Source organism: Phyllobates terribilis, unplaced genomic scaffold (assembly GCF_046119375.1).
Source record: "Phyllobates terribilis strain yellow unplaced genomic scaffold, ASM4611937v1 Scaffold_109__1_contigs__length_5621821, whole genome shotgun sequence".
Classification (NCBI taxonomy): Eukaryota; Metazoa; Chordata; class Amphibia; order Anura; family Dendrobatidae; genus Phyllobates; species Phyllobates terribilis.
Window position 1 is genome coordinate 5,579,714 of NW_027362869.1, and position 15,334 is coordinate 5,595,047.

The 15,334-nt window shown below is 46.1% G+C and overlaps 1 protein-coding gene across 1 annotated transcript; it reads left to right on the forward strand.

The window, feature by feature from the left end:
• Positions 1 to 570: 570 nt before the first annotated feature.
• LOC141201376 (posterior protein-like) lies at positions 571 to 11,999 on the forward strand. Its single transcript, XM_073663376.1, has 2 exons — positions 571 to 1,205; positions 10,944 to 11,999. Exons 1-2 carry the CDS (start codon positions 641 to 643, stop codon positions 11,687 to 11,689), a joined length of 1,311 nt encoding a protein of 436 aa, XP_073519477.1. The 5' UTR covers positions 571 to 640; the 3' UTR covers positions 11,690 to 11,999.
• The last annotated feature ends 3,335 nt before the right edge of the window (positions 12,000 to 15,334 follow it).

Below are 15,334 nucleotides of genomic sequence, written 5' to 3' on the forward strand. Positions count from 1 at the left end.
GTCTGACTGTGTAACTGATATAAAGGTAGCACATCAAACTAGTTATTATCATTCTTCTTCTGCTTCTTCCCACTTCCCATCTTCTACCATCCTCTCCTTTTACCCTTTCCCTTACATTGTTCCCTTGTCCCTTAGTTAGGTTTCCCTTATGTATGTTATTGTAAAGATACTATTTGTAATAAATCCCATTTTAAAGATCCAGTAGCTCTTGTTAATTAATAATAACTGGCACCCCAAAAACTCAGCAGATTCTACATAATGGCACCCTGGATGGGACTGTGATTAAATTCCACAGAGAATCTGCAATAAATGAATCTGCTTTAGTCTACATTTGGAAAAGGAGTGGATATCAAAGAACTAAGGAGTCTAGATCTTGGATGAAAAGGAAACACTGGTGAGTTAAGAATTTCCTTGTAAACTTTTTTGTATGCTGATCCTAATGATTTTGGTGTTGCTGTGTATCAAGTATTGTGTTTTGTTAAAAGTGAAATATCATTTGTGTTTGATAGAATAGTTTATATCAGAATCAGATTGGAATTGTGTGTGTGGAAGTAGTGAAAAATTTAGACCTTTGGGAAGTTCCTAGTGTAAGGTCTAGTCCTTCAGTTTTAATTTTGTTTGTGTTTACAGTTTGCTGAAAATGGAATTTGTGGAAAAGCATGTGAAGTATGCATCGGCAATTTACCATGTCAGTGCAGATAAATCTTTAGAAGTCCAATACAAGGACTTGGTATCACAATGTAAGATCTATAATAATAAGTTAAATAATAAAATTCTCAGTAAGAAATCGAAAAAGGAAAAGTTAAGTAATGAGATTTCAGTGTTGCTTAAGATGAAGGAATTGAGTGAAATGAAAGAAGCAAGTTGGTGGAAGCAAAGGTTACAAATCAAGGAGGATATAGACAAAATTAGTGATTCTGTTATTGAAATTTCTGATAGTACAACTAGTGAAATGGACGGTTTACGTTCACATGTGGATGAATTAGCTGTGAGAAATGAGAAGTTGGAAGAACAATTGAAGGAGTGCAGATTGAGTGTCACTTCACATGCAAATCAGGTTTTCTCTTTAGAACTGAAAAATAGTCAAATGGAGAAGTTAATTGCAACACTGGAGAGACAATTGGGTGAAGTTAAGTGTCAACTGCATAACAAAGAGCAACATATACAGTCTCTTACATCAAAGAAATGCAGTCTTGAGACTGAATGTCTGTACTCTTTCTAATGAGGATACAAGGGATATCAGGGGTAGTGCTCCATTGATTGATGGGGCCCCATTGCTCACCATTAGTGTTGAGCCACCCCCGTAGTGTTCGAGTTCGGTTCGTCGAACACCCGTGTGTTCGCCGAACTGTTCGTCGAACACCGTTAAAACCAATGGCAGGCAAACAAAAACACATAGAAACACATAGAAAACACCTTCAAAGGTGTCCAAAAGCTGACAAACTGCTCAGAAGACATAACTAACACATGGAAAAGTGACAAGTACATATAGTCATGCGAAAATAAAAGAGGTGGAGGAGTAAAAGGAGGGGGAGACACAGATATAGGCATGTCATGCCCTTCTAAAATCCAAAAAGTGAGAAGCCGACACGGCCAGTCCGCTCCTGCCCGTGCCACCTCCGTGTCGCCGGGTTTGTGCCAGAGCCGCGGTGAACCCTGACGGCCAGCCCCCCTCTCCCAATACTGGTGCCTGTCCGCTGGTGGGTCGAGAGAGCCCCCCTGTGGTGGAGGCATCTCTAAGCTTTTTAATTTAAATTGTCCCTCTAATTTGAATGAATACACTTTAAATCCATTTACAAGGATCTATTGGAGGGCAAGTCTCATGCCAGCAGCCGCGTAATTCCAGCTCCAGTAGCGTCCACTAAAGCTGCTGCAGTTAAAAAGCTTTTATAAGGATCGAGCTCGGCTGTCCACCGCAAGGCATCCTAGTGCCAGTCCCAGCCCCTATGCCTTGGGGTGCCTCCTGATGCTCTTCACTGAGTATCCCGTGGTCCCGAAGCATTTCCTTTGAAAAAATTAAGTGTCCAAACTACAGGTGGTGTAGCTTGCTTAACAGCCGGGATAATCCGCTGACTAGCAGACACTGCTACTAGGCACAAAGTATTTCCTGGGCTAGATGCAGTTAAAATTTTGTAAGTAGATACTCTCGTCGGATGCTGAGAAAGCATTCCATAGAGTCTCCTGGCACGCCATATATGATTCTCTTAAAAAGCTTGGGGTAGGGGTCTAGGGGACCCTTTTATAGCCAAAATCACGGCCCTGTATCACAATACGTCACCTAGGCTGAAGATAAATGGAACTGTAGCACCGAGGGCTCGGTTGCTACAGACGTATTGCACCTCACCCAGAGGTGTGATATCTCACTCTCAGATAAGGATGGAGTGTGGATCAGGACCCGACACCTGCATGCATTACACCACATTGCCGTGGGGCAGGGCGACCAATATGCCCCGGAGATGGGCACGACAGTCCCTGTCCCTGGCTGGAGTGGGGGGAGGGAACACTGAGGAAGGGGAACCCTGCAGTGCAGGAGCAGGGAGGAAGCAGTTCCTGGGTGCATTGAGAAGGGAGTATAAAAGGTGGGCACCATCTTAGTTCAGTGCAGAGAAGTCTGAGCAGAAGTGGCAGGGAGCAGGGGCTCTGCATGAGCTCTGCTCCGGAGGCGGGCCTAGTAACAGAGGCCCAGGCCTGCAAGAGGGAGAAGGAAGGAAGAGGAGCGGAGAAGGCTCCAGGAACGAGGAATGAAGGGATCCCAGGGGTGCGGACGGGCGAGTCGCCACCGCACGCCCGAATCCACCTGCGTGGAGGGGTCAGGCCAAAGGGGGAGACCGGTCCCCGAACTAGTGGAGGCAGGAAACGACCCTCAGCTAGAAACCGGAGGCTCTGACATTTTATGTGGCGCAGCCCCTTGCTCCACCCGCTAGGAAGGCACCACATAGGGTCAGGGAAACTGGCGCCAAGTTTACCAAGAGGAGGCCCGAGGCAGCCGGACAGAAGTGTTGGTAAGAGAGGCCAGACAAAGGACACACAAAGGGGGTCCTGTGAAGCGCTCCAAAGTTATCTGGGAGTTGTCTGAGCCCCTCACCTGGTGAGCACAGTACGACGTGAGCAGCCGTTACCTGCAGACGTGGTCTGGATAATAAGAACTGTGAGTAAAGGCCCTGAACTGCATCACTGACTCCGTGTCGTTACTGCTGCTGCCCTGCACCATCACCCCCATCCTCCGCATACACTGCCCTGAGGCTATACTCCTCCCGTGGGGAGTTATGCTACGCTCTGCTGCACCCACAACACCAGCCTTAGCGGTCTGCCCTGTAGCGGCGGTTCACTCTGACCGCAATCCACGGGTGGCGTAGTCGGACATTTAAACATCAAAACCACATAAATAGTTCCGCCACTGGTTTGACCGCCCTGAGCCACGGAACCGGATCGCCGCCACGAAGACTACAACCACCAGCATCCACCAAAAAGGGTCCGGCTCCGGGTGTCCCAAGGCCCAGGGGGTGCGTCAGAACATTTTCATCACCTTTCACAATCACCAATGGGACAAGGCAGGGATGTCCTCTGTCCCCTCTCTTATACATCCTAGTGACGGAGCACCTGCTCTTATCAATTCGCCATAACCCCAATATTAGGTGGATTGAGGTGGGAGGCACCGAGTACAAGTGCTCTCTATTTGCTGATGATGTCCTAGTATATATCACTCAATCACATATATCCATCCCTGCTGTTATGGCTGAAATAGATCACTTTGTTACATGGTAAAATTTTAAAATCAATGCAGCGAAGTCTGAGGCCCTCGATGTCTCCCTCCCTAAATCCATATAGGATTCCATCCAGTCCAACTTTCCCTTTGCCTGGCCCTCACAGGGTATCAAATACTTAGGAATTCCTATTCATAGAGACCTCTCCCATCTATGTTATCTTAATTTTGGGCCCTTTATTGAACAATTCCATACAGACCACGGTTGGCAAGTTAGAACTGTAAGATTCACTACGTGAACCACTGGTGTTTTGTGGAAAAACACATGTACACCGCGTTCCAAATTATTATGCAAAAAGTGTTTAGGAGTGATAAGGGAAGAATTTGTTTGTTTGTCAGTTAAACTCATTGATGGTGATGTGTGTCAGGGCTCTTTATATCACTGTAAGCAATTGCAGACACCTGTGCTAATTAGTTTGGCAGGTGTGTCCAATGAAAGGCAAGACTACTTAAGAAGGCTCTCTCACATTATTAAGCAGCCTACATTTTCTGCCAAAATGGGAAAGAAAAAGGATGTGTCGGCTGCTGAGAAGCAACAAATTGTGGAGTGTTTAGGTCAAGGCATGACTACAATCAACATTGTGCGATGATCAGGATGAAGTGTCTTGGCAATCAAGAAGTATGTAGCTGATTCACAGTACACACGTGTGCGTGCTGATAAGGGCAAATTGAGGACTCTTTCCTACAGGCAATTACGTCAGGTTGAAAGAGCAGCGGCAAAAAAGCCTTGTCATAGCAGCAGACAAGTTTTTGAAGCTGCTTGTGCCTCCAACGTCCCCCGAACAACAAGATGCAGGGTCCTTCAGAGGTTTGCAGCTGTGCATACGCCATCCTGTCGACCTCCCCTATCCACTTCACACAAGCAGAAACGGCTCCAGTGGGCCAAACATTACATGAAGACTGATTTCAAAACTGTTTTGTTCACGGATGAGTGCTGTGCAGCGCTCTATGGTCCAGATGAATGGAGTGGAGGATGGCTGGTTGATGGACACCCCACGCAAACACGGCTACAGCGCCAACAAGGAGGAGGTGGAGTAGTGTTTTGGGCTGGAATCATGGGGAGAGAGATTGTCGGCCCCTTTAGGATCCCTGAAGGCGCTAAAGATGAACTCCATAATGTATGTGGATTTTCTCAAACAGCACTTCCTGCCATGGTTCAAGAAGAAGAACCGTGTATTTCACAGCAAGATCATTTTTCTGCATGATAATGCACCATCTCATGCTGCACATAAAACATCTGCATCTCTGGCTGATATGGGCATAAAAGGGGACAAACTTATGGTGTGACCCCCATGCTCCCCTGACCTCTACCCCATTCAGAACCTTTGGAGCATCATTAAAAGGAGTGTCTATGATGGCGGGAGGCAGTTCACATCTAAGCAACAGCTCTGGGAGGGTATTCTGTCCTCATGCAAAACAATTGAAGCAGAAACCATCCAAAACCTGACAAATTCAATGGACGAGAGAGTTCAGAAGCTCCTTTCGAACAAGGGGTCCTATGTGAAAATGTAACATCACCTAGAATAAAGTTTTGAGTTGAAAACTGTTTGATTTCAGTTTCTAACAACCTGCTAATGCTTATAATTTCAAAAATGACCATTTTTTTGGTCTTTATTAAAATGAAAAGGTTGATCGAAAAGTTTGGGGGATCTAAGAGTGTGGCAACCCAGTAGTCATGATTACTTCGAATTCTGACAATATGAGGGTCATGCTGCAGGTAGTGCAGCAAGAAGGCACTTATGTGTCTTGCGCATCTCGGAGCCCCAAAATTATTTTCCGGGCTAGATGCAGCTAAAAATTATTTTTAATTTTAAATCTGGTGAAGCTTATTATAGATGGCCTAATAGGATCAGTGCTGCACACTGCTACAAAGCCCAAATTATTTTCCAGTCAAGATACAGATAAACATGATTAGTAATTTGAAAGCTTAAAACGGTTGGTAGGGTGATTTTAACCAATCATCAAGCTTTTACTCTCCCCAGGATGACACAGGGGTAGAAAAGTCGTTTCGGATCCATGATTTGTTCATCTTTATGAACGTGAGTCTGTCTACATTATCAGTGGAGAGCCGCGTGCGCTTATCTGTCAGCACACCACCAGCAGCGCTGAACACACGTTCAGACAGAACGCTGGCTGCGGGGCATGACAAGATCTCCAAGGCGTAAGTGGCTAGCTCCGGCCATTTATCCAGATTGGAAGCCCAAAAAGAGCAAGGGTCCAGTGACACAGTCGTGGCTTCAATGTTTACTTGGAGATACTCCTGTACCATCGTCTCTAGGCGTTGACTATGTGTCAGACTTCTTGTCTCCTGTGGCCTTGCAAAGGATGGGCTAAAAAAGTGGTGAAATGATTCCGCAAAATTGATGTTGCCACCAGATACTGTGGTTCTGTTACGGTTTGAGTGCTGAACACTTGACGGTCCCACGGTTGGCAAGTTGGAACTGTGAGATTCACTACGTGCACCACTGGTATTTTGTGGAAAAGCACATGTAAGATTCTGCAACAGTCTCTGCTGATACTCCTGCATGCGTGCATCCCTTTCTATGGCAGGAATAATTTCTGCAAATTTACTTTTGTACCGGGGATCTAACAGTGTGGCAACCCAGTAGACAGGATTATTTCTAATTCTCACAATTCGAGGGTCATGTTGCAGGTAGTGCAGCAAGAAGGCACTCATGTGTGTTGCGCATCCAGGAGCACCAAGTCCCTGTTGTGTTGGTGGCGAGGTAACAATCATGCTTCCTTCCTCTGTCCTCTCCCCCCAACCTCGCACAACAGAAATGTGATCAAGGTCTCCCTCATCTGATGAGTCTTCCATCAGTTCGTCCTCCACTTCTTCCTGGGCTCCTGCACCTTCCTCACTAGTTTGGCTGCTACCATGCGCCCTGGTAAAATCATCTCCCCCACCCTCACATGCCTGCCGCCTTGGTGCTGCCGACCGTCTGGACCTTGCAGATGTTAGCCCTTCCGCATACAACTCCTCCTCCTCTACTTCCTCCACCTCCTCTTGTGCCACCACCTGACTCCGAATTCTGTTTAACATGTGCTCCAGCATGTAAATCACCGGAATAGTCATGCTGATAATGGCATCGTCAGCACTAAACATCTTCGTCGCCATTTCAAAACTGCAGAAGGGTGCATAGGTCCCTGATCTGAGACCACTCCTCCAGCGTGATTTGCCCCACCTCTGAATCTCGTTGGCCCAGGCTATACGTCAGAACGTATTGCACCAGGGCTTGTCGGTGCTGCCACAGTCGCTGCAACATGTGCAGAGTTGAATTCCACCGGGTAGGCACATCGCATTTTAGCCGGTGAAGTGGCAGGCCCAACGACTTCTGTAGAGATGTAAGTCGCTGAGCTGCGGGATGCGAACGGCGGACGTGAGCACACAGCGACCGTGCCCTCTGCAGAAGGCCATCTAGTCTGGGATAGTGGGCTAAAAATTGCTGGACAACCAGGTTCAACACGTGAGCCATACAAGGCACGTGTGTGACATTGCCCCGGCGAAGGGCCGCACCCAGGTTTGCAGCATTGTCGCACACGGCCTTCCCTGGTTTCAGGTCCAGTGGAGACAACCATTCATGAAATTGGTTCTCCAGAGCTGACCACAACTCCTCAGCTGTGTGACTCACATTTCCCAGACATTTCAATGTAAAAACCGCCTGATGACGTTGAGCCCTACTGCCAGCATAGTAAGGAGGTGTGCAGGATCCCTTCTGCGCAGTTAGAAAGCTTGTGGCATGACCAGACAGGCTTTGGGTGCAGGTGGAAGACCGAGAGGAGGTTGAGGAGGCAGAAGCAGTGGAGGAACTTTGACATAAAGAGGATTGACGCACAACTCGTGGGGACGGCAAGACTTGGACAGCAGCCCCTTGTCCTGCTGTCACCATAGTTACCCAGTGCCCAGTCAGCGACATGTAACGCCCCTGTCCATGCCTACTCGTCCAAGTGTCTGTGGTGAAATGCACCCTGTCACACACAGAGTTTCTCAAAGAAGCGGTGATGTTGTGTGCGACATGCTGGTGGAGCGCAGGCACACCTTTCTTTGAGAAGTAGTGCCGACTGGGCATCTGGTACTGGGGCACTGCGACGGACATAAGGTCTCGAAAATCCTCTGTGTCCACCAGGCGGAAAGGCAGCATTTCTGTAGCCAAGAGCTTGCAGATGGTGAAATTCAACCTCTTAGCTTTCTCATGGCTAGGAGGAAATGGTCTTTTACTTGTCCACATCTGAGGGACCGAGGGCTGGCTATTGTGCTTAGACGGGGTTGATAAGGGTGTCCCCGGCAAACTGCCGGTCTGTGAGGAAGATGCAGGTGGACATGTTAGGTTGCCTTGATCCAAAGGTGGTGCTATCGATGTCGGACAGCGCTCAAGACCAGCTGGTGTTACCACCTCCAAAGAAAATGATGACCTGCCAATCACGCTGGCTGTTGCGGGTAAAGAGGTGGCAGGTCTGCGCCCCAAAACAGGTGTGAACGCTGTCCCCCCAGTCACAGAGGATGAAGAGGCCGCGGATGCACAAGATATGGCAGACGGTGGTTGGCCCGGCCGGCTAGGCCGCATTGTAGCACACTGAGCTTCCCACTGCAACTTATGCTTCATGTCCATGTGCCGGTTCATGCATGAAGTACTCAAACTATGTATTTTTTGGCCTCTACTTAGCTTTTGCTGACAAATGTTACAGATAACACGAGTTGGGTCATCTTTATCGATCTGAAAAAATGCCCAGGCTATGCAAGGCTTAGCACCCATGCGACCTGAAGAGCCACCACGACTTGTGGTGAGAGGCAGAGTTGTGTTTGAGGATGCAGTTGTTGACGTGCTTCCAGTACTACGTCTCTGTCCAGGAAGGCGCAACCTGACCTCGTCGTCACTAGCATCTTCCTCCACCTCCTCTGCTGACCTCATCTCTTGGCTGACTGTGGGTTGACAGTAAGTGGGATCTCCGACCTCATCATCATCACCCTGTGCGTTATCACACCCGTCGTCCTCAGAGCCAACCTGTTCCTGCCCTGACAAAAAACTAAAGTTGTCGCTCCAATCAGGTATTTGAGTCTTATCATCGTCTTCCTCATTGTCTCCACCAACAGGAGTTACAGTTTGGGAATGAGGGTCTACATTATGGTCAGAACCTTCTGCGTCTGGTCCTGGATCCGACTCATAAAGATTCTGGGCATCAGTGCAGATCATTTCCTCGTCTGGATTCACAGAAGCGCTGGAGTCGACCTCTGATTCCCAGGCTATAGTATGAGTAAACAGCTCTGCAGACTCAACCATCTGTTCTACCTCATACTCAGACGGGCAGCTGGAGATTTGGGAGCTGTGAGGAAGCAAGTGCGATTTGGGTGACACCTTTGAGGACTGGAGTATTTGTGATGTTGAAGTTGATGTGGAGGAGAGCCCACTTAAAGGAGCACTTGATATCCATTGAAGCACCTGCTGTTTTTGTGCCTCATCTGGAATTTGTAGCGATTGGCGTGGCCGTAAGAAAGGGATCTTATCACATTGTCCGCTAAAAGAAGTAGACATTTTAGTTTGGCTGGAAGATGGTCTTTCTTCTGCACCTACCCCACGGACACAACCTTTTTTCCCCTTCCCAACACGCCTATTCCCCTTTCCACCAGCAGCAGGCCTTTTTCCACTCATTTTGGTGGTTAACTAATTCACAACTCTGGAGTTGTTTGCACAAAAAAACAATGGATGGTAACCGAGCAGAGCTGAGTGGCCAAACTGTGGTATTAGGCCAAAACTATTGGCTGGGTTAGATGCAGAAAAAAATTATTTTTAATTTGCAACCTGATGGAGGTCAGTATAGATGGACTAATAGACCAAGTCCCACACACCGCTAGAAGCCCAAATATTTTTTCAGAGCTAGATGCAGAAAAAAATTATATTCAATTTGCAACCTGCTGGAGGTCAGTATAGAAGGACTAATAGAACAAGTCCCACACACTGCTAGAAGCCCAAATATTTTTTCAGAGCTAAATGAAGAAAAAAATTATTTTTAATTTGCAACCTGATGGAGGTCAGTATAGATGGACTAATAGAACAAGTCCCACACACTGCTAGAAGCCCAAATATTTTTTCAGAGCTAAATGAAGAAAAAAATTATTTTTAATTTGCAACCTGATGGAGGTCAGTATAGATGGACTAATAGACCAAGTCCCACACACTGCTAGAAGCCCAAATATTTTTTCAGAGCTAGATGCAGAAAAAAATTATATTCAGTTTGCAACCTGATGGAGGTCAGTATAGATGGACTAATAGAATGATGCTATGCCCAAAAGATTTTACTTCACTAGGTGCAGTAAAAAAATTGGTATTCTATACACAGGTGGTATATCTTGCAACACAGATAGGCTACTCCACTGACTAACACACTCTGCAATAGGCCAAAAAGGATTAGCTTTGCTACATTCAGCCAAATTCTGTGAAAAAAACTTGCACAGCACTGGCACAGACCTGCCTGGCAAAAACTGATAGGAACTGATGTAACCTAGTCCTGAAAAGGACTCCAATTACAATTAGTCTTTACTCCCACAATCTATCTATTTAAGAGCACAGACCTGCTTGATAAAAGTCGTAGGAAATGCTGTAACCTAGTCCTTAAAAGGACTGCAATCACAACTATTCCCTACTCCCAAGCTATCTGTATATTTGTGCGAAAATTGGCTTGAAATTTAACAAGGTATAGCGCACACAGCAACAGCGGTGCCGTCTAACACGCAGCTGCAGCAGTGAGAAAATGGTGGCGACGGGGAAAATGGCTTGGTCTTATAGGGCAAGGACATGTGACATACACTGCCAATCACACATGCCCTTGCTTGTGTGAAAAAAAGCACTTCGCTCCGTGTGTGCGCTGCTGATAGGCTGAGAGATTGCACCTCCCCACTGCAAATGCGGGAAAGAGAAAAAAAAATGGAGATCTTCATTGTTCCTGCAGAGATCCATCCCCTGCCCCTCCCCCCGCCCCGCTGTACACTCAAACTGCGTATTAACATTAATTTTCATCATTACTGAGAAAAAATCCAGTTATGATTTTGGTGCACGAACAGTTATCGAACATAACCTCGAACAGCTGAATTTTTCTCAAATTGTTCGTGTTCGCCGACCGGCTCGAACACCGCCCAAAACAGCTCGAATTTGAGATTGGCGAACAGTTCGAGTAGAACAACGCTCATCTCTACTCACCATTTCTGAAAAGCTTCATCTGTGTCAACTTCTTGGTAAGTTTGACTCACATATTTCTCCAGTCCTTCTGTCTAATAGATTTGAGGCTGTGGTCCAACAGTATAGTCTGAACAATAAGAATGCTTGGTCTCTGTTCCAAGCTTGGCTTCCAGGGCCACTTGTAGCACAGCTTTCATCTGCACATATGAGTGATAATTGTAAAGGTGCAGAGTTAAGAAGGAAGGAATTGCAACGTGTCATAGGTGGACGGGACACTACAGGTGAAAATGTTCTAGCAATGACCAGATTCAGGAGATATGATGATCCATTGCTCTTCTGTAATGACTATCTGGCCTTGTATAGGACAGTTTATAACTGTCTGGATATGTCTCAGGATGATGCTAATTTCCTGTATTCAATGGCAAATCATTGTAATGTAGATTACACCACAAGGGTCGCTCTAAGGAATAGCAGCTCCTATGGAAACTTTGTGAATATACTTAGGGACTGGTGTAATGAGTTTAAGGAGCAGTATGAGACATCCACAAATATATCTGCTGTACATAGACCTAGGAGAAGAGGATATGTTAGGTATTGTTATGGATGTGGGAGGCCTGGACATATTAAACGGTATTGTAATACACCTTACATGTACCCAGAACCAAATATCCATTCGTTTCACCAGGGGATTGATAGTATTGAGTCTGATGAGGAAGAATCTACCTCTAATAACACAGTTCATAGAGACATGTGAGGAGATAGGTAACATAGAAGCTGACCCTGCTACACCTGCACCAGAAGCACATACAATGCGGAGCCCAAATGCTAATAAGGACAACACAGGAAGAGAGCAGGATACGCCGTATTATAGACAACAAAAGGAAGGTGCTAATATCCCTGTGATTGATCCATGGGCAACTCTACCATTCTGGCTATTTTGGAGTTGGTCACAGATTGCCCTACCCCTGCTGCTAAATAGCACAACCCAATGTGCCAATATGGTTGGGTAGACAAGGAGAGACTTTGACTGTCATAGTAGATGTGAATCAATAGCATACGGATAATGGACCAGATAAAATAATGTTTTGTGTTTGGTTTGAATTTGTATTCTAATTATGTCTGTTTCTTTTTAGACTTGAGACCATTTATCAGAGCAAGGAGACTAACCAATGTGTTTCATCAACAGGTCATATACAGTACTGTGTCCATAGATGAAACTGGTTATTTCTCTCAACAGCTATTAATTCTGTGTATACATTGATATGGCCAATATGTAATTAAAATCCACGTGGTTTAGACAATGAGCTCAAAGTTAAGGGTTTAAATAATTGTTTGCAAGCCATTAATCAAGTAATCATCCCATTGTGATGAATCTGTATTGTGTTTGCCTAATGGTTGTTTGTTTGTTTTCTATGTATGTTCTTAATCTTGTTTCACAGGTAAAGGCCCTGTCACACATAACGAGATCGCTAGCGAGATCGTTGATACGTCACGGGTTTTGTGACGCAATAGAGACATCGCTAGCGATCTCGCTACGTTTGACAGGTAGCAACGATCAGGCCCCTGCTGTGAGATCGTTGATCGCTACAAAGCTTCCTGGACCATTCCTGGGTCGTTGCACTCCCGCTGGGCAGTGTGCATCGCTGTATTTGACACCTAGCCAACGACCTCGTCCAGCGATTCAGAACTGAGGCACGTAGGCGTGCATAAATTGGACTTTTCTGCGCCCCTCGTCCCCGATTGGTGGTCGCTACAGCGTTCTCATTTCCGGCCGCGCATAAAGAAGGCAACAGAATAGCGATTCCGTCCTTTGTTTCTGACCTCGTGCTTGATTGCAGATCTTACCAGAGTTCTCCGGGCTGTTAATATCCGTTCATTGGACTAGTGCTGATTTTTGCGGATCATTGTAGCGTTCTCCAGCTGTGACTCTGCTTTGAACATATCAGGCATCTTTAGTGAGGTAGGTATTGTTTGAGGTCTCAAATGCGTTTCCATTTTTTATTCTTTTATCACACATTTACCAATTATCTGTTATCTTTGCTCTTCAGGGAGGGAGGGCTTGGCTTCTATATGTATATATATGTATGCTTTTGCATGGGCAGATATTTTAGGGGTCTCGTGCACACGCACCCACACAGCACGTTTTCTGTCATGCTCACGAACAGAATGAAATATGGTTTTCCATGATATTTTTTATATACAGTTTCAATACTTGTGTTAATTGTTTTGTTGAAAGTGTTCTCATCTTTTCATGTTATGTTTGCAGTTTGCACATCATGGACGACGGGCAGTGTGCTATTGTGGTTGCTGCATTGCTGGTTGAGGAAGCTCGGCGTCAAGATGAGGCACGAGAGCTACAGAGGCGTTCCAAACGAAAGCGTCGCATGTGGACCAGAGAGTGTAAATTGTCCCACATGCAACTTGTAAGAGAGCTTCAGGAGAAGAATCCTCATGATTTCCGCAACTATCTGAGGAGGTCAGAGGAATCTTTGAAAGAGTTACTGGAACGAGTTACGCCACGTATTCAACGGAAGGATACAGCGATGCGTGCTGCCATTCCGGCAGATGAAAGATTGGCAGTCACACTGAGATTCCTGGCCACTGGACGCTCACTCCAAGACTTGCATTTTTCTGCAGCCATTTCAAGGCCCATGCTCAGTGTTCTAATCCCGGAGACATGTAATGCAATTTACCACAGTCTACGTAGTTACATACAGTTTCCCAACACGGAGGAGGAATGGAAAAAGATTGCCTCTGATTTTGAGCAGCTGTGGCAGTTCCCTAACTGTGGTGGGGCTTTGGACGGGAAACATGTCCGAATCACTCAGCCACCAAATAGCCCTTATAATTATAAAAATAGGATCCGCTATTTCAGCATCATCATGATGGCCCTTGTTAACGCTAATTACGAATTTATAAATGTAGATGTTGGCATGAACGGCAGGGTTTCTGATGGTGGTGTTTTAGAGCACACACTTTTTGGAGAGCGATTGGACAACTGTGACCTACACTTGCCTCCCAACTCAGAGACTACAGGTAACCTTAATTTTGTTTTTGTCGGCGATGAAGCCTTCCCACTTCATCCCAATCTTATTAAACCGTTCCCCCAAAAAAGTCTTACCCAGGAAAGAAGAATTTTCAATTATCATTTGTCAAGGGCACGTCGTGTTGTCGAAAATGCCTTCGGTATCATGGCCAACCGCTTCAGAGTTTTTCACACGCCAATTAACATGAAGCTTACATCAATAGACTCTGTTGTTTTGGCCTGTTGCACGCTTCACAACTTTCTTCGTCGACGTGATGCAATTACGTACTGTCCGCCTGGCTTCGTGGACTCTGTGGACCTAGCCAATGGGGAAGTGGAGCTCGGAGAATGGCGTTCAAACGATCCTGCAATTGCAGGCCTTCAACCAGTGGGATATGGCAGAAACACCCATGATGCGAAGACCAGCCGCGACAACTACTGCCAATATTTTAACGGTCCTGGTGCTGTTACTTGGCAACATCAGAACTTATAGTGGGCAACTACTGACAATTATACACTACTTTCAGTTTTGTATTGATTTGTGTAATAAACTGTGTTTAATAAACTGTGTTTAAACTTTGCAAAAGATTTGTTTATCATTGTTTCAGTAGTAAGGGCCCGTATATACATACGTGTACTACTCCAGGGGCGGACATAGGAATCATGGGAGCTCATAGCAGAAGTTATAATTGGGACCCCCCCACAAAAAAAATAAAGTAAATAATTGTTGGGGACACAGAAGAGCAGATCTCACAACCTTCCAGCCTTTCTTCCTTTCTGAACTCCTAGATTCCTCTTTCATAGCCCCATAAAAATCTGATGCCAACAAAAGTCTCCCCCTTAACACAGTATGATACCCCGATGGTGAATTCCTCCTTTTTAGCCTCCACATGCACAGTGTAATGACCCTAATGTATCACATGTGCCATGTATGAGGGAGTTGGAGTCGTGGAGTCGGAGTCATGTAAATTGAGGAGTCGGTTTGGCTTACCGACTCCGCAGCCCTGTATACCAGGATGGAAGAGCACACAGTATAATGCAGCCCCCCATAGGGTAAAATACAGCCACAGTCCTCCAGTATTATCAGTACTGACTGATTTACAAAAATCTATAAATACATACTTGCCACTCCTTATTCCCCGCTGCTTCAGTCTCTGCCGCACGTCTCTCTCATCACGACAGCAGCTGGCAGCTCCACTGTCTGACACAGCGTGGTGCATCGTAGCAGCGTTGCCGCTGTTTGATTAACCGCCACCCACCGGCACTGTACTCAGTAATGGCTGCGTGTAGTGTGTTGTGCGGCTGTGTCTTGTAGTAATGCCGCAGCAGGGCCGACTCAAGCACAATTAAAGGCGTGGCCATGTCTGAACACGG

Excerpts from the sequence above, each read along its gene's own strand:
- LOC141201376 (XM_073663376.1), top strand. The coding sequence starts at position 641 with ATGGAATTTGTGGAAAAGCATGTGAAGTATGCATCGGCAATTTACCAT. Across the intron at positions 1,206-10,943 it reads ATGCAGTCTTGAGACTGAAT|CATCTCTACTCACCATTTCT; the intron begins GTCTGTACTCTT and ends TAGAACAACGCT.